General features: G+C 73.4%; 2 protein-coding genes across 3 annotated transcripts; one reads left to right on the forward strand and one right to left on the reverse strand.

Annotated features, from left to right (window-relative positions):
• The first annotated feature begins 4,033 nt into the window (after window positions 1-4,033).
• Window positions 4,034-8,535, forward strand: LOC147601546 (zinc finger protein 398-like). Its single transcript, XM_086741596.1, has 7 exons — window positions 4,034-4,209; window positions 5,348-5,749; window positions 5,843-5,969; window positions 6,329-6,445; window positions 6,903-7,013; window positions 7,103-7,222; window positions 7,340-8,535. The coding sequence occupies exons 1-7, from the start codon at window positions 4,186-4,188 to the stop codon at window positions 8,059-8,061; spliced, it is 1,623 nt and encodes a 540-aa protein (XP_086597722.1). The 5' UTR covers window positions 4,034-4,185; the 3' UTR covers window positions 8,062-8,535.
• Window positions 8,536-8,899: 364 nt separating this feature from the next.
• LOC147601547 (uncharacterized) lies at window positions 8,900-14,638 on the reverse strand. 2 transcript variants are annotated; one of them, XM_086741595.1, is made up of 4 exons: window positions 14,584-14,638; window positions 12,426-13,060; window positions 11,280-11,483; window positions 8,900-10,819 (listed from the first exon to the last, which is right to left on the reverse strand). In XM_086741595.1, exons 2-4 carry the CDS (start codon window positions 12,961-12,963, stop codon window positions 9,786-9,788), a joined length of 1,776 nt encoding a protein of 591 aa, XP_086597721.1. In that variant the 5' UTR covers window positions 12,964-13,060; window positions 14,584-14,638; the 3' UTR covers window positions 8,900-9,785. The 2 variants fall into 2 exon arrangements, with proteins under 2 accessions (XP_086597721.1, XP_086597720.1); XM_086741594.1 differs by lacking the exon at window positions 14,584-14,638 and having other exon boundaries at window positions 12,426-13,362.
• Window positions 14,639-17,211: the final 2,573 nt, after the last annotated feature.

The following is a 17,211-nucleotide window of genomic DNA, read 5'->3' on the forward strand; positions in this document are numbered from 1 at the left end:
AGGCGCGCTGCGGGACGGCAGAGCAGCCGCGCCGGCCGGCAGCTCCCCGCGGCAGCGAGGGCGGCGCTGGGTTACGCGGGTACCTCCGAACAGCAGCAGCAGCACCGAGCCTTTTCGTACGGTTCCGGCAACGTCTGGAACGGCGGCGCCGTTCCGGAAAGCCAAGGGCAGCGCTTTTCCTGTCAGTTAACGGAAACGAGCCGCGCTGCCCCGGCAGGGCGCCGCGCGACGCGGCCCGCCATCGGGGCCGGCGGTGGCGTGGCAGATGCCGCGCGATAACGGGAGCAGCCGGAGCAGAGTCAGCGCCCGCCGTTCCCGGCCGGCTGTTCCGCCTGCCAGGTTATCCCGAGCCCCGGAGCCGTGTCTGGGAAGAGGAGCGCCGCGCGCCCAGGATCAGCGGGATTTCGGGGAAAGGGGGGCTCCCGCAGGGGCACGGTGGCGCGAGACGCGCCCAAAAATAAACTGCCCGGGCTGGGAGGTTCTAGAGCGTTCGTGCTTTTGTGCCTAAAATCTGTTTTGTTTGAGTGGGTGGAGCCACAGGAATCGGGAATGGCCGTTTGGAGGTTTCCGTTGGAGCACGGGATAACGGGAACGCCGGGAATCTTCCTGTTCCAGGCTGCCGCGGCCCCGCGACCAGATCCGAGCGGCGGAGTCGCGCGGATCCTTCCCAGGAGCGTCCCGAGAGCTGGCTTCCCGAATTCTGGACGAGGGGGTGTCAGATTCCGAGAGCGTCGTGGAGAATGTCCGTATCCGCGCCGGCAAGCGCGGAGGTTTCCAGGTGCGAGGAGGCCGAGGGAGCGGCGCGGTGGGAGCGGGCCGCCCGCAGAGCCGCGGGCAGGGCGTGAGCTCCCGAGGGCGCGAGGCACGGCGAGCGCGGGCTCGGGGTGGAAACGGCAACGGAGCCAGAAAGCTCGCTCGGCGCGTGCAGCCGCGGGACGGCGGCAGCGAGAGCGCTGGGAATGCCGACCGGGACCGGTTGCCTCAACGGTCGCTCCCGCGAGGAGCGAGGGAAACGAGCGCCAGGAGAGCCGGCTGGAGGCCGCTGTCTGGGATTTGGTGGGAACTGTTGTCTGGTGGCTTTTCCCCCTCCAAGCGGAAGGGCTCCGGTGCGGCAGGCGCGTTTCTCCCAGCATCCCAACCCTCCTCCGGAAAAATCCAGCTCCCGTGCGGAGAGAAACGCGACGTCTCACAGCGTCTCGGTGGGGCGCTCTCGGCTTCGGGCGTTAAAAACGCGGAGATCCGGCTGAAAAAAAAAAAAAAAAGAGAATTTTGTTGGGTTTGCTCCCAACACAGCCCCGCCGGCCCGTTCCGCGGGTGCCGGCAGGAATGTTGCCGTGATTGCGCCTGGGCTTGGCCCGGATGATTAAACAAATCGTGTGCGGGAGCGATCGCTCCCTCCGCGCGCTGCTGTTACGCCGCCGAAAGCTTTAAGAACGGCCGTTTCTGAGGCCGCGCTTGCGCACGCGGCGTTCCCGGTCTCCCTGGGAAAGTGACGCCGGCGCGGAAAGCACTGCAGATCCGCGCCGTGAGAGCCGTCGGTGCAGCGCCGGCAGGAGAGAACAGGAGGAAGCCAGCTGAGGGGGGAACACAGGGCGATCCTTCCCCGCGGAATCCGCCGGGGTGCCGGGCCAGGCGGGGCGGGGGCGGCTGGAAGGGCCGCAGGAGCTCCCGGAGCCTTTTCCCAGCACCGCGCCCGGAACCGTGAGGTTCCCCGGGGCAGCTGGCTGAACGCCCCCGCGGCGGGGAGAGGCGGGATTCCTCTCGGCCACCGCGACTCCGCGAGGGACCCGAGCCGGGAGCCTGCGTCCCTCCCGCCCTCAGGAGAGAAGCCACCAGATGTTTAGCCGGAGCGCTGTTCTTCACGGAGAATTCCCACTTCTTTTATTTCCAGCCCTGGCGGGAGCGGCGCACACAGACACCCCTCGGGGTAAAACACTTCTCCGTCGAAGAGCCCCGCGCCGTGCGGCCGGGCCGGGCCGCGGCTCTTCCGCCATTCCCGGTTTCCTCGCAGCCTACGGAGTGCCGGCGGAAGCGTCCTCTCCCGCCCCGCTCCGTTCCCTTTGCGAAGCCCGAGGGCTCTGGCGGCCCCGCAAGCCCCAGTAAAAGGTGGTTTGTTCCAGAGCTTTCCCCGTGCTCCTCTCGGCTCCCGCTCCGAGCGTGCTGGGGCCTCCTGGGCCGTGGGTGCACCGCGGCGCAGACGAAAACCGCGCACCGCGGGGTCTCGGCCGAGCTGGGAATGCGTTCCCTCCCCTCTTCCCCTCCCGGGGGGGGGGCGTTTTGGGAAAAGCCATCCAAAAAGAGCGCTTTTCCCAGACCGCTCCCCCTGCCCTGGTGGGGCTGGGCCTTTGTTCCGGTCCGAGCGGCTCCGGGCTGCGCCCGCACCCTGCCGCCCCGGGCCCTTCCTGCCGCCCCAGTTTGCAGGCGGAACTGGAAACGGTTTTGCGGAGCCGGCGAGCGGGGTTCAGAGCGCGGGGAAGGGCGGTGGTTTCCGCGGCGGTTGGTTGCGCCGGTGACGTCGGCGCGGCGCCGCAGGTGCAGAGGCGTTACGCCCGTTCACAATCCGCTGCGTAAATTCCCGGAATTTAAAAAAAAATAAAGTTCGAAATCCTTAAATACAGAGATGCCGCTTCCAGCTCGGGCATCCTGCGCCACTCCCGCTCCCCAAAAGTGCCGGCAAGCGAGGGGCGCGTCCCGCTCCCGGGCCGGGCTGCAGCGGGGCCCACGCAGAGGGCGACTCCTGCGCCCCCCCGACCGCTGGATCCCGCGGGATGCTCCCGCGCCCCTCGCTCCTGCGTCCCACAGCTGCTTAATATTTCCCGGGAAGGCCTGACATTCCGGCGGCGACGTTCCCCGTGCGGTAAGAGATTTGAAGTTCGCAGGGATAAACAAGCGAAGCCCACCGGAGCCGGCACCGGCTGAATCCGCGGCCGAGGAGTTTTTCAGCGGATCACAGGCGGCGCGGGCCGCGCTCCCCGGCCCCCGCGGCCGTCACCGGCTCCCCTGCAGCTCACGCCCAGGCCCGGTCCGTGCCCCCCAGCCCACGGGACACCCCGGTCCCCGACCCTCGTCCTGCCCCGGCACCCGTGGGCGCCAGCCGCTGCGCCGTGGGGCGGGGGCACCGGGGGGACCGGGCACTGGGGGGGACGCCGGAGGTTGGCCGGAGCCCGGAGCGCCGAGGAGCTTTTCCCGGGAGCTTTCTGTGGAAGCGGGACCGTAACGCTTTTCCCTGGTCTTCCACCGGCGGCGGTGCCGGTACCGGAGCAGGGGTGGCGGCGGTGCCGGTACCGGAGCAGGGGCTGCCCCGGTGCCGGGGTTCGGTGCCAATGCCGGTGCTGGTGCCGATGCAGGCGCTGGTGCCAGTGCCCACAGCGGTGCCGCTACTGGTGCTGTTCCCAGTGCCAGGGCTCGGTGCTGGTGCTGGGGCTCAGTGCCCATACTGGTGCCGTTCCCGGTGCCGGTGCTGGTGCTGTTACCGGTGCTGCGGCTCGGTGCCATTACTGGTGCCAGTTCCAGGGCTCGGTGCCGTTCCTGTTCCTGGTGCCGTTCCTGTGCCCATTCCCAGCGCTGTTCCCGTGCCATTCCTGTTCCTGTGCTGGTGCTCGGTGCCGTTCCCGTTTCCCGTTCCTGTTCCCGTTCCCAGTGCCGTTCCCATTCCAGTGCCGGGGGTCGGTGTCGTCCCTGTTCCCGTTCCCACCCCTGTTCTCGGTTCCTGTCCCTGTTCCCGTCCCCGTTCCCATTCTCAGAGCCGTTCCCGTTCCCGTTTCCGTTGCCATTCCCGTTCCGGTTTCTCGTTTCCCATTCCCGGTTCCCGTTCCCGTTCCGGTTTCTCGTTTCCCATTCCCGTTCGCCGTTCCCGTTCCGGTTTCCCATTCCCGTTCCCGTTCCCATCCCCGCTCCCAGTTCCCGCCCCCGCTCCCCGCACCCTGCGGGCCCCGGTACCGGTAGGCGGCACTGCTCCGCGCTCGCCGCCGCCGCTCCCCGCCCGCTGCCGCCAAGCCCGGCGGAGCCGGATGCGATTCCCCGGCTGCCCCTGGCTCCTCGGCGGGGCGGCGGCGGCGGCGGGGCCCGGCCCGCAGCGCTCCGGTACCGACAGCGGCCCCGCCACCGGCCCCGGCCCCGCCGCCGGCCCGGCCCCGCTCCGCTCCGCGCTCTCCCCGCCGCGGCCCGGCCCAGCCCCGCGGGGCCATGGCCGAGTGGGCGCCCGCCCAGGTAAGCGCGGCCCGGCCCGGCCCGGGGCCACCGGAGCACCCCCCCCCCCCCACCCTCCCGCGCCCCCCCGCCTCCGCCGAGCCCCCCGGGCCCTGCCCCGCCCCGCACCCCCCCGCCCGCGCGGCCCCGCCGGGCCCCGCGCCCCCCAGCCCCGGGCCGGGCCCGCGGTCCCGGGATGCGGCCGGGAATCGCCGCCCCGGGGTGGCCCCGTGATCCCGGGATGGGCCGGTGCCACCGGGATGCGGCCGGGAATCGCTGCCCCGGGGTGGCCCCGTTCCCCTGGGATTCTCCGGTGCCGCCGGGATGTGGCCGGGCACCGCTGTCCCGGGATGGCCCCGGGATGGCCCCGTGATCCCGGGATGGCCCTTGGCACCGCTGCCCACGTGTCCCTGCGGTGGCCGTGGTCACCTCTGCCCCGGGATGGCCCCGGGATGGCCCCGGGATCCCGGGATTCGCCGCTGCCCCTGGGTGTGACTGGGCATCGCTGACCCGGGACAGCCCTGTGGTGCCAGGATGGCCCTGGGCACTGCTAACCCGGGATGGCCCCATGATCCTGGGATGTGCCCGGGAATCTCTGACCCGGGACAGCCCCGCGATCCCGGGATAGCTCTGGGCACCCCTGTCCCGGGATGGCCCCGGTGTCCCCGGGATGTGGCTGGGCACCGCTAACGCGGGATGCCCACGTGTCCCTGCGGTGTCCCTTGGCACCTCTGGCCCGGGATGGCTCCGTGATCCCGGGATGGCCCTGTGCCCCCAGGATGCTCCGTGCAGGCTCCAGCCATGGGATGGCCCTGGGGACACCAGCACGGGATGGCCCCATGCCCCCGGGGTGGCCCCGTGCCCCAGGGATGCTCCGTGCAGGCTCCAGCCCTGGGATGGCCTGGGCACCTCTGCCCCCGGTGTCCCCGGGATGTCCCCGGGATGTCCCCAGGCACCCCTGGCCCAGGCCACCCCGTGCCCCCGACTGCTCCCTACCCACCCCTCCTCCCAGGGGCGTTTCTGGCGGGGGGGCCCAGGGAACGGGGTGCCGGGGTGGGGGTCGCGGGGCCCAAATCCCGCCTGGCCGAATCCTTGGCACGGGGCGGGCACGGCGGGAGCTGTAGCGCCTCGTCCCACCTGCGCCCTCCCCGCGGCCCAGGTGCAGGAGTGGAACGTGGAAGCCCCCCACCTGATGCCGCTGCAGCCGCCGCTGCTGCCGGAGCGGGCGCACGTGCGGGAGGCGCAGCTCCATTCGGCCGAGGCCTCGCTCTGGACCGTGGTGGCCACCGTGCAGGCGATGGAGAGGAAGATCGACCTCCTGGCCACCCGCCTGCTCAGCCTGGAGGGCCGCTCCGGCACGGCCGAGAAGAAGCTCCTGGACTGCGAGAAGACGGCCATGGAGTTCGGGAACCAGCTGGAGAGCAAATGGGCCGTGCTGGGCACCCTCATCCAGGAGTACGGGCTGCTGCAGCGGCGCCTGGAGAACGTGGAGAACCTGCTGAAGAACAGGAACTTCTGGGTGCTGCGCCTGCCCCCCGGCCCCCGCGGCGAGGTCCCCAAGGTAATTACGGCTTTTGGGGGGGCTGCGGGGGGGGAACCCTGGGCTCCCGCGGGGAGCGGGCGCCGCCGAGCCACGGAGGGCTTGTCCCTGCAGGTGCCGGTGACGTTTGTTGACATTGCCGTCTACTTCTCGGCGGAGGAGTGGAAGAATTTGGAGGAGTGGCAGAAGGAGCTGTACAACAACCTGGTGAAGGAGAACTACGAGTCGCTGCTCTCCCTGGGTAAAGGGCCCTTCTCGCCCCTTTTTCCGGCGGGACGGGGCGATGGCTGCGTCTCCCCCGAGGGTCCCGGGTGGGGGTGCCCTGGGCCCCTGCGAGGGGCACTCACCGTGGCCTCGGGGCCTCCCGTTTTGGAGGGAACGCTCTGTGGGGTCGGGATGCTGTGCCGTGCCGTGCCGGTGCCACCGTGCTGCCCGGCCCTGGGGAGCTGGAGCGGGTCCTTGTCCCCAAAACTCGAGGGCCTGAGCGTCTGCGCTGCACGGGCCCCTGGCGCGGAGGTCCTGCCCAATTCCGGCAGCTCAGGGCGAGCGGGAGGGTGTTGTGTGCGCAGCCGGTGCCAGCCGCGCTGTCTCCCCGCGCAGACGGCGGTGCCCTCTCCAGAAGCGAGGCGCAGCCCCGCAGCGAGCGCGGGGAAGGCCCCTGCGTCCCGGAGCAGAGGGAGCTGGAGCAGAGGGAGCTGCCGCCGGACGCCTGCGCGGGTGAGGCACCACCGGGAGCGGGGGCAGCACCGGGACCCCCAGACCCTGCCACCTCCCACCTCGCGTTTGCCCCACCCCGCTGCTCGCCCCGGGGACGTCCCCGTCCTTCCCCCGTGGTCCCGGCCCCGCAGGGAGCGGTTTGGAAGCCGGAGCCGGGCTCCGCGACCGGGGGCCACCAGGAATCACCCCGGAAAATCCCTCATGACTGACGTGCCGGGGGGCTCGGGCATCCGTCACCGGGGGATCCCCGCGTCCCCCAGCACCACTGCGCTGTGACCGAGCCCACGGGCTGCCCCACGGCCACCCGTCCCCACATCTCCCCCGTGGGTATTTGGTGCCCCGTAACTGCTGTGGGCCGGAGCCCCGGGGGTCCCGCAGACCCGGGGGGTCCCCCACTCCTGGCCGTGGGTTCGCGCCGCAGCCCAGCGCCGGCCAAGCCCCTTCTCCCTGTGCGCAGAGTCGCTGATCACCACCTCCGACATCCTGTCCCGGATCAAGCAGGAGGTGGCCTTCGTCGGGGAGCAGCAGTTCGCCGAGGAGCGGGCGATGCCGCCAGACCCCTGTGCAGGTGAGCCGGGGGCTGCGCCGCGCGCCCCCAGGGCCCGGCGCAGGATGCGGCCCCGCTCGCCTGAGCCCCGTCCCCGTCCTTCCCCGCAGGAGCGGACGCCCTGATCACGGCGCACGACTTCTTGTCGTGGATCAAGCAGGAGGAAGAGCCCTGCGTCCGCGAGCCCTGGGAGCTGCCGGAGAGGGAGATGCTGCCGGCTCCCGGCCCCGGTGAGCGACCCGAGCCCGGCGCCACAGGGCTGGGGTGGGGGGGCGCCCACCCGGGGTGGGCTGTGGTGCGGGGACACCCATGGCGGGCGCTGACCGGAGCCGTTCCCTCTCCTGCAGCCGGCGAGGGGCTGCTGGTGAAGACGGAGGAGCGGTGCCCGCACGCCGAGCCCCCCGAGGAGGTGCCCTTGCCGGGGGGCTCCGGGGAGCTGCTCTTCCCCGGCGCGGGTTTCGGGAGCGCTGAGGGACAGGCGGCGGCGGCGGCGGCGGCGGCAGCGGCTCTGCCGGCCCAGCACAGACTGGCCAAAGCCCCGGGCGCGGAGGCCGAGGCGGCGGGCGGCCCCAGCACCACGCCGGGACCGGCCGAGGAGCGTCCGCACGGCTGCGCCGAGTGCGGGAAGAGCTTCAGCGGGAAGAAGAGCCTGCGGATCCACCAGCGGAGCCACGCGGCCGAGCGCCCCTACCCCTGCTCCGAGTGCGGCAAGAGCTTCAACTGCCACTCGGGGCTGGTGCGGCACCAGATGATCCACCGCGGCGAGCGGCCCTACAAGTGCGGCGAGTGCGGGAAGTGCTACAGCCGCAAGGAGCACCTGCAGAACCACCAGCGGCTGCACACGGGCGAGCGGCCCTTCGCCTGCGCCGCCTGCGGCAAGAGCTTCATCCGCAAGCAGAACCTGCTCAAGCACCAGCGCATCCACACCGGCGAGCGGCCCTACCAGTGCCCGGCCTGCGGCCGCAGCTTCCGCTACAAGGAGTCGCTCAAGGATCACCAGCGGGTGCACGGGGCCGAGGGGGGGCCCCCGCCGCTGCCGCCCCCCGGCATCATGCCCCCCGGGGATTAGGGGCCGCCCCGCCGCGGACTGACGCCCCCCCCCGCCACCCCCCCCCCAGCCCCGGGACGAGGGGGGCAGCGCCGGCCACGCAGCTTCCTACCAAATACAGGCGCCCGGCCGGGGCGGGGGGGCACGGGGAGCCCCGCGGGGGGGGGGGCCATGCACCCACAGGTCCCCCCGCCGCAGCCGGACGCTCTCCAGCCCCCACCGCTCCCCCCAGCAGACAATCTCGCCGCACGGGGTGGGGAGCAGCCCCCCGCCGCCGCATTCCCCCCGCTGCCGCCCCCCTGCCTGCTGCTCTGCCCCCCCCTCCAGCCCCCACTGCTTATTTTTACTGCCCCCCCGCTGTCCCGCGCTGTACAGAGCTTGGGGTGTCGTTTTTGTATGGACGCTGCGATTCGGAATAAAGTCGTGCTGGGCTGCAGCCCCTCCGCCCCCCCCCCCGCCCCGCGGGGTCCCCCGGCTCCTGCCCCGGCCCCGCGCTCCTGCACCCCGGGATGTGGGGGGGGCGGGGGGGGGGACACACCAAAGCGTGGCACCCCGGGAACGTCACCGGCTGCAGAGACCCCGGAGCGGGGAGGGGGCTGCACCCACGGGGGCAAGGGAGCGGGAAGGACGGGCAGCGATGCTGCGGAGCGTGTGCACACGCGTGTGCGTGGCATGTGCACGCCAACCGTGCACGCACCAGGCGGCCGTGCTCCCCAGGCAGCTGCGGCCCCCCAGCCCCCAGGGACCCCCCCCCGCCACCCCCTTTCCTGCCCCTCCGCTCCCCCCTGTCCCCCCCAGCCCCCCACCCCTCTGCAAAGCCTTTCCCCAAATGGTAACGCGCACGCGGCCTGCGCCGCCCCTGCCGCCACGCGGGGAGCGCCCAGGGGCCAGGACCCCCCACCCGCGCCGCAGCCCCCCGCGGGCAGCAGCTCCTCGCGCGGCCCCGCTGCGGGGGATCTCCGGGGCGGATGTGGGGAGCACGCGGCGGCCCCGCTCTTCGTGGGGGCAGGATCCATCCTCAGGGGTCCCGGGGGGCCTGTCCCCCCAACGGGGGTGGGCACGGCCCAGTGCGCCCAGCGCAGCTCCGGCCCACGGGACCCTCGCCCGGCCTGGCCCTCTCCTCGCCCCGGCACCCAGTCACGCACAGAGCCGGCGTTTCTGTTTTTTTGGGGGATTTTTTTTTTTTTAACAGAAGTTTATGGTTATATGCAAATTAGGTCATTAAATGATTTGCATAAAATGTTCGCACGTCAGCGACTACGTGTTCCTACCTCCCACCCCCCACAGGTAGCAATCCTACTCGACTAGCGCTGTCACGCGGCCCCGCCGGCACCCGCGCACCCCGCTCACGCTCGCGCACCCCCAAGCGCGCCGAGCGCGCAGGCTGCGGGCGCAGGCCGGGCCGCGGGCGCTCGCACGGCTTTGCACACGAGCGTGCATCGGCGCCCCCCTCCCTGGGCACGCACGTGTGCCCAGCGCACTCCCGGCACACAGCGGGCACGCGCGGCGCCAGCCACGCGGCCCCCGGTACCTTCCCGGCGCCGGCGGGGGCCTGGGCGCGCCGGAGGGGCAGGCGTCAACGCGCCGGCGGCCGCACGCTCGCACGCGCCTCCCGGGACCCCGGCAGCTGCCACGCGCGGCGCCGCCCCGCGCGCACACCCCTGCGTCCGCGGAGCCCGGCGCGGCGGCGGCGGGAGGGCGGCGGGCGCACCACGTCCTTCGCGGGACGGCGTCCCCGCCCGTCCCTAGCTGTTGGCGAGGAAGAGGCGTCTGTGTCGGGAGGCAGAGCCGCGCGGCCGGCCGCGGCGCCGGCCCCGGCCCCGGTTGCCGAAGGGGCTTCGGCCGGGCACGGCGGTCTCTGCCCAGGCGGCGGCGCCGGCCGGGGGCTCGGGGAAGCCGGGCTCGGCTTTGGGCTGCTCCAGGAGCGGGCCGGGGTCCGGGCGCGGCTCGGGCGGCGGCGGCGGCTGGCTCTGCCGGGCGCTGGCCCGTTCCTGGCGCAGGTAGCGCAGCTCGTCGCGGATGTCCGTCAGGACGCCCAGCAGGCGGAACTGGAGCTCGCGGTCGCGGGCCCTCTCCTCGCGCTGGGTGGCCCGCTCCTCCTGCCACATGGCCAGCTCCTGGTGGTACAGCTGGTCCCACTGCTCCTCCAGGTCCAGCAGGTGATGGATGTTAGTCCTCCAGCTCTCCCGCCGCTCCTCCCGCAGGCGCGCGCAGCCCAGGCCGCGGGGCGGGGGGCCGGGGGCGGCGGGCGCGTCCCCCGGCGGGGAGGCGGAGGAGGGCAGCGACTCCTCGGTCAGGGCGCCGTGCAGCGGGGAGCGGGCCGGGGGCTCCTCCTCCGCCGGGGGTTTCTCCCAGTTGGGGCCCATCAGTACCCTGGGCAGAGCGCCCACCTCCGGGCCCGGGCCGCCCGCTTGCTCCTCGGGGTGCGAGGAGTCGAGGCCGCGGGCCACGGCGGGCAGGTCGGAGGCCCCTTCGTGGCCCCAGTCCGAGTGAGCGTCCCCAGGGTGGAGAGGGTCCTCGGGCAGGGAGGTGACGGAGCCCTGCGAGCCGCAGCGGCGGATCAGCATGGCCTGGCGCGACAGTTTGACGTCTTCCTCCGCGGACACGGGGGCCTCGGGGCCGGGCGGCAGCCCCGCCGCCCCGCCGTGGCCCCTCTCCACCTCCCGGCCTTCCCGTTCCTCCTCCTCCGACATGGAGGCGTAGGAGACCAGGGACTCGTTCCGCAGGGACGGGGAAATGGCTGACATGTCCGGAGTCCGCAGCTCCGCTCCCGACTCGGCTGGAAGAGAAGAGAAGAGCAGCCCCGCAGTGAGCCCCAGCCGCTGCCCGTCCCCAGCACACGGACATCACGGAACCACAGACTGGTTTGGGGGGGAAGGGCCCGTTACAGCCCACCCAGCCCGACCCCCCGCACGGAGCAGGGACATCTCCAACCGGATCAGGTCGCTCAGAGCCCCGGCCAACCTGGCCTGGGATGTTTCCAGGGATGGGGCATCCACCGCCTCTCTGGGCACCCTGGGACAGTGCTCCAGCACCCTCAGGGTGAAAAACTTCTCCCTTACATCCGGTCTGAACCTGCTCCCTCTGTCTGAAACCCACCACCCCCCGGCGCTTCCCCAACACTGGGCCGCGATTTGGCTTCCAGTGCAAACCAGCACTGCAACTGTTCACCGGCTGCCGCGCTCCCCCCGGCCCCCACACCCTCCCTCCGCCGCTCGCCGCCCGCCCCCCCGCCTCACCCGAACTGCTCTGGCCCTCCCCTCGGCTGTACTCGCAGACGACGGAGGGGTCGGGGCTCTGCACCGCCAGCCGCGGCGCGGCGGAGCCCTCCACGTCGGGCAGGGCCGAGGGCTGCCCGTTGGTGTCGATGTAGATGCTGGGGTGGCCGAGGCCGGGCTGCAGGTGCAGGAAGGGCTGCTTGCTCACGCCGGGGAAGAACAGGTCTGCGGGAGAGAGAAGCCGGCCTCAGCCGCTGCGGGGACCGCACCGGAGGCTCGCGCGCCCCGCCGGACGGGTGGCGGGGGCTCCCCGGGAGAAGGACCCCCGCGGACGCTCCCCTCGCAAGGCGGGCCCGCCCGGTCGCTCGCCCTCGCCTCCCCCCAAACCGTCCCGAACTCTCTGAGCCCCCCAGACATCCCGCAGGAACTTCCTCCTCCAGCCCAGAGACCTCCTGCTCCGCAGCAACGCGGCCCAAGCCCGAAACGAGGCCCCCGCCAAAACCCGCGGGGCCGAGCTGGAATCAACGAGCAGAGGAAGGAGCAGCAAAAATGAACCCGGCTGTCCCGCGGGGACGGACAGACGCCGGGCGCGGCCCCTTTGTGGAAATGAAGGCGTGGGGGGCGTTTGTCCCTCCACAGCACAGCGCCGGGGAGAAGGCACGGCCCGCCCGCGGCCACGCACAGCACCCGGGGCCAGGCACACGGGAGGACGGGGCGACTCCGCGCCGGCGCGGCCGCTCCCGCTCCCTCGGGTCTCCGCTGCGCCCCGAAAGGAGCGGGAGAGGTAAAATCCCATCTCCCCTTTCACTGGCTGCCTGGCGGTACCCGGCGAGCCCGGGCACAGGAGCAGCTCAAAGAAAGGAAAAATAAAGGCGCAAAGAGCCGCCCGCACACAGCCGCGGCGTTCCCGCCGATCCCCGGCTATTTCCAGGGCGGATTTTTCGTCCCCGCGCAGGCAGGCAGGTTCCCAACGCGTGGTTTGCTGCTCGGCCGCGACGGGACCGCGGCCCTGCCGGACGCCGCAATCCCGGCACAAAGCGCAGCCGAGAGCGGAACCCCAAAGCGTCCTTCCCCCACCGGCGCCGCTCCGCGGGCCCCAGAGCTTGGCGGGGAGGCAGCGTGGGGCTCCGCCGCTCCGGCTCTCCCCGGGGAGCCACCGCGACTGACCTGGGTCCAGGATGATCTCGGGCTCCGAGTCGTGGCTGGCCTGCAAGAAGGTGGAAGCCACCATCTTCTCCAAGGGCGTGAGGCGCGGCTTGTGCAGCGGCCCGCCGGCGCGGTTGACGGGCAGGTGCTTCTTGGAGGTGATCTTTTTCTTGACGTCCAACCGCAGGTCGCGCCACTTGTGCTTGAGGTCGTCGATGGAGCGCTCGGTGTAGCCCAGGAAGTTGACGCGGCTTTGGATTTGGGTCCAGAGCTGCTTCCGCCGCACGGGGTGAGCCCGCAGGGCTTCCGACCCGTACAGGGCGCTGAAATGCCGCACCACATTCCAGACCAGCGTCTCAGTCTCGTCATTGGAGAAGTTGGCCTTCCTCTTCCGGCCAGACGCTGGCATCGCCTGCGAGGCTGCGGCAGAGGTGGAAGGGGCACAATTGAACCTCGGGCCCCACTCCTCTCTGTCAGCTCCTGGGGGGAACATGGGGCTGCGGGAGCCCGAGGGAGCCGCGGAGGAGGGAGCCGAAGCAAGAGCCCCCGAGGCATCCATGGCAGGGGAGGCTTGGGCCGGGGAGGATCTAAAGCGCCGCTTCGGCACACCACGCGGCGCGGGCGCGCCTCATCCCCTCGCCCCGGCTCGAGAGCACCTGGGAGGGGAGAAAAGGAAAGGGCAGCGGTGGGCGGCGGCGCGGGGCGACGGCGAGGGCCCCCGGCCCTCTCCGACCAGAGGCACCCGGGGGCCCCCGGCCAGCTACCGCGGGGGCTGCCGAGAGGGCGGCGGCGGCGGCGCGTGCAGCGGGACCGCGGCGAGGGCCACGGCACGCGGAGGGTGACACGGGGCACCCCGGGGCCGGGCTGAGGGCGACGGGGAGCGCCTCGGCCCCAGCGAGGGCGCGTGCCTCCAGGACACGGCCTTGGCAAGCTCCCCAGGGCCACGGCCATCGTCAGTGCAACAACTCCAGGGCCGCGGCCGCCGCTTCTGGGCTACGGCGAGCACCGCAGGAGGGACTCGGCCGCGGCCAGCACAGCAAAGGCCTTGGCCACCACGAGCATCTGGAGGCCACGGTGAAGACCTTGGCTACGATACAGCCCCCCTCGGCAAGAGCCTTGGCCGTGGGGAGACCCTCAGAGCCCCAGTGAGCACCTCGCGTTCCCAGTGAGGAACCCGGGGCCGTGGTGAAGTCCTTGGCCACGGCAAGCGCCTCGGGATCCCAGCGAGGGCCTTGGGCCCACGGCAAAGACCGCGGACACGGCAAGCGCTTCAGGGCGATGGTGAAGGGCTTGGCCAGGGTGAACACCTCGAGCTCCGGTGAGAGCCTCAGGGTCGTGGCGAAAACCAGGGCCGTGGGGAGGGCTCCAAGGCCCTGCCGGAAGCCTTGGCCGTGGTGAACACCTCAAACTCCCACAGCGGCCTTCAGGGACCAAGAGCGAGACCACGGCAAGCGCTTCGAAGCCACGGTGAGGACCCTGGCAAGGCCGCTGGCCATGGTGACCACCTCAAGCTCGCGGCGAGCGCCACGGCGAAGACCACGGCGAGTGCTCCAAGGTGACGGCGAAGGCCTTGGCCGTGGCAAACACCTCAAGCTCCCGTCCAGCGCCTCAAGACCCCGGCAAAGACCGCGGCCGCACCGCAGGGTCCTGAGCCCCTGGCAGAGCCCCCCAGCCGGGGCGAGCCCCCAAAAGGCCACGCCACGACCACGGCGTGCCCCAAAAGCGCCACGGCGCGGGCCTCGGCCCCGCCGACCCCCCCGGCCCCCTGGCAGAGCCCTCAGCATCCCCGGCCCCGCCGAGACCCCCGGGGCGGCCGCCTCAAGGCCCTTCCCGAACGCCCGGGACCCTCGCCCACCCCTCCCGCCGGTGCAACGGCCTCCTTCCCCCCCCCTCAGCGGCGGGGTGGAGCGGGGGGGGGCAACCGGCAGCCGGTCGCACCCCCAGGGCCGGGTCGGGGCCTTCAGCGGGCGGCTTTTGTTCGCGCTTCCGCCGGGGACAAAGGGGCCGCGGCCGGTGCCTGGTAAAGGGGTGGGGGGTGAGGCGGGGGGGTGGGGGGGTGGGGGGGCGGGGGCAGGCACCGGCCGCAGGCCGCCTCCCCCCCCCCTCCCCCCCAACTCCGCGCCTCCCGCCGCTGCTTCCCGCTCCCGCACACCCCCCGGGGCAGGGCGGCGGCGCCTACCTGTGCCGGGACGGGCGTGGGGAAGGGGCGCGGGGTTGGGGGGGGGGGGTGCGCGGCGGCGGAGGGGCCGGGCGGGGAGGGGGCCGGGGGCCGGGGGCCGGGGCCGGGGGGCGGGGGCGCGGGTCCGGCGGCGGCGGCGGTAATGGCTCCCGCCTCGGCGGAACTCTCGCCCGGCGCTTCCTCCGCCCTCCCCGCGCGGCGCGCGCGGCGCGCAGCGCGGCGCGCAGCGCGGCTCGGGGGCCCCTGCGCGCGCCCCCGCCCGCACGGCGGCGCCCCCTGGCGGCGCCGCCGCGGAGCGAAGGGAGGCGGAGGGAGGGGGGGCGTGGGGGGGGGAGGGGGGAAAGCGGGGTACGGCCCACGCAGCCCCCCCCCCCGCCCCCCCCGCCGCAGTCACGGCGCGCGTACGGGGAGACGCGGGTGGGCTCCGCGGGTGCGCGTCCCCGTGGGGATCCCCCCGGGGCACCCCCGGCCCCTCATCCCCCTCCCCCGGGCACCCCCGTGACCCCGCATCCCCGTGGGGATCCCCCCGGGGCACCCCCGGCCCCTCATCCCCCACCCCCCGGGCACCCCCGTGACCGCGCATCCCCGTGGGGATCCCCCCGGGGCACCCCCGGCCCCTCATCCCCCACCCCCCGGGCACCCCCGTGACCGCGCATCCCCGTGGGGATCCCCCCGGGGCACCCCCGGCCCCTCATCCCCCACCCCCCGGGCACCCCCGTGACCGTGAATCCCCGTGGGGATCCCCCCGGGGCACCCCCGGCCCTGCATCCCCCACCCTCCCGGGGCACCCCCGTGACCGTGCATCCCCGTGGGGATCCCCCCGGGGCACCCCTGGCCCCGCATCCCCCTCCCCCCCGACACGCTGCTTGCACACTCGTGATCGCGCATCCCTGGCCGGGGGGGTCACTCCCGTGCCCCGTATTGGGGGTGGGGTCCCACAAACATGGGGGTGCGGTGCAGGGGACCCCCCCCGGGGTGCACACGTGTACTCAGCTGGGTCCCGGCTGCGCGCGCGTCGGGGGGCCGCCGTGTCCCCCGGTGTCGCGAGGGAGGGGACGGGGAGGTCTGGGGGAGCGCGGGCGCTAGAGCGACGTCAAAAACCCGAACCACTGCCGCCCACGCTGCGCTCCGCTGAATTTCGCCTCTTTAATCCCTGCCGCACGCCTCCGGGCGCCGCACGCCTCCGGGCACCGCACGGCGACAGCGGCCGGCGGCACCCGCTCCCCCCGAAGCCCCTGGGCAGGAGCCGGGGACCCCCTGCACCACCCCGCATCCCCCCACCGCAAACACAACCTCCCCACTCAGGGCAAATCCCGCCGGCCGCAGGAGCCGCCCGCCGCGGAACGTTTCGGCAGCGGGTCTGTGCCGCCGGCGCTGCCACCGCCCCGGTGGGTCACACCCGAAGCGCGGTGGCTCCGCAGCCCCCGCTTTGCGGGGCAGACCCACAGCGAACCCCACGGCACGACTCGGCCGGCGCCGGTGGCCAGGCCAGGCTGGGGAGCGCCGGCACGCGGCCGCCCCGCTCAGGGTTTGGGAGGGGTGTCCCCGACGAGGGCTGGCCCGGCGCCGGCCGACAGCGCGCGCACCGCGTCCTCCAGCTCGTAGAAGGCCTGGAAGAGATCCGGCGAGGTGGCTCGGCACTCCAGGTACCGCCGCAGCGTGGCCAGGCTGCCCCACGCCTCCCGCTCCGTGGGGCAGGGCTGCGCCGCCGCCGGCTCTCCCGCGTCCTCGCCCTCCGCCGTCCCCTCGTCCCCGTCCATCTCCGCGTCCGCCGGCTCCCGGTGGTGCTCCAGCCGCTCCCGGCCTCGCTCCGCGGGCGCCGGCGCGAGGGCCGGGGTTTCGGCGTCGGGGTTGAAGCCGGCGGCGCGGAAGCAGCCGGCGATGAGCGCCGGGCACACGTCGCCCCAGGCTTGCGTCAGCGTGTGCAGGGCATCCAGGAGCGTCGGCCGGCGCGCGCCGCGCTCCACGGGCAGCTTCCGAAGCAGCCGCCGCTGGTAGTGGCCCTTGAGGTCGCTGGCGATGCCGCGGTCCAGGGGCTGGGCCAGCGCGGTGGCCGGCGGGACGAAGACCATCCTGACGTTGGCGAGGCGGAGGTAGGGGTGCGCCTCGTGCTTGGCGAGGAGGAGGACGACGCTCTTCCCCCGCCGCCGCATCCCCTCGTCGAACTCCCGCAGCCACTCGGCGAAGAGGGCGGCCGTCACGCCAGCCGGGCCGCCGGCGCGGTAGCTCCAGGGCATCTGGCCCAGGTTGACGCCACGCAGGCAGCGGGGCCGGGGGCTCTCCCCCACCACCCGCAGCGGCGCCTTCTCCGAGCCATCGGCGTTGGCGCAGAGCAGGAGCGTCAGCCGCTCGCCGGCGCTCTCGCCCGTGCCGGAGGAGCCGTCTGGGAAGAGGACTTCCGTCTCCCCGCAGGCGTAGATCTCGGAGAGCGCGTAGCTGCGCAGGAGGCCCGGCAGCACCGCGCCGGCCCAGCGCTCGGCCGTGGGCTGCTCCGCGTCCGCCTTCTCCGCCGGCGGCTTCTCGAAGGCCAGATTGCGGCGAGCCCCGAAACGGGGCAGCCGGCCGCCGGCGGGCTCCGGGTCGGGCCGGCCCAGCGCCTCGGCGAGGTGTCTGGCCTTGAGCCGGAGG

The sequence above is a fragment of the Chlamydotis macqueenii genome, chromosome 2, assembly GCF_036417535.1.
Source record: "Chlamydotis macqueenii isolate bChlMac1 chromosome 2, bChlMac1.mat, whole genome shotgun sequence".
Classification (NCBI taxonomy): Eukaryota; Metazoa; Chordata; class Aves; order Otidiformes; family Otididae; genus Chlamydotis; species Chlamydotis macqueenii.

Coding starts and splice junctions, on each gene's coding strand:
- LOC147601546 (XM_086741596.1), top strand. CDS start 4,186: ATGGCCGAGTGGGCGCCCGCCCAG. Junction 4,210..5,347: donor CCGAGTGGGCGCCCGCCCAG/GTAAGCGCGGCC, acceptor CCCGCGGCCCAG/GTGCAGGAGTGGAACGTGGA. Junction 7,014..7,102: donor GCCGCCAGACCCCTGTGCAG/GTGAGCCGGGGG, acceptor CCTTCCCCGCAG/GAGCGGACGCCCTGATCACG.
- LOC147601547 (XM_086741595.1), bottom strand. CDS start 12,963: ATGGATGCCTCGGGGGCTCTTGCTTCGGCTCCCTCCTCCGCGGCTCCC. Junction 11,484..12,425: donor CGAGATCATCCTGGACCCAG/GTCAGTCGCGGT, acceptor TCTCTCCCGCAG/ACCTGTTCTTCCCCGGCGTG. Junction 10,820..11,279: donor GGAGGGCCAGAGCAGTTCGG/GTGAGGCGGGGG, acceptor CTTCTCTTCCAG/CCGAGTCGGGAGCGGAGCTG.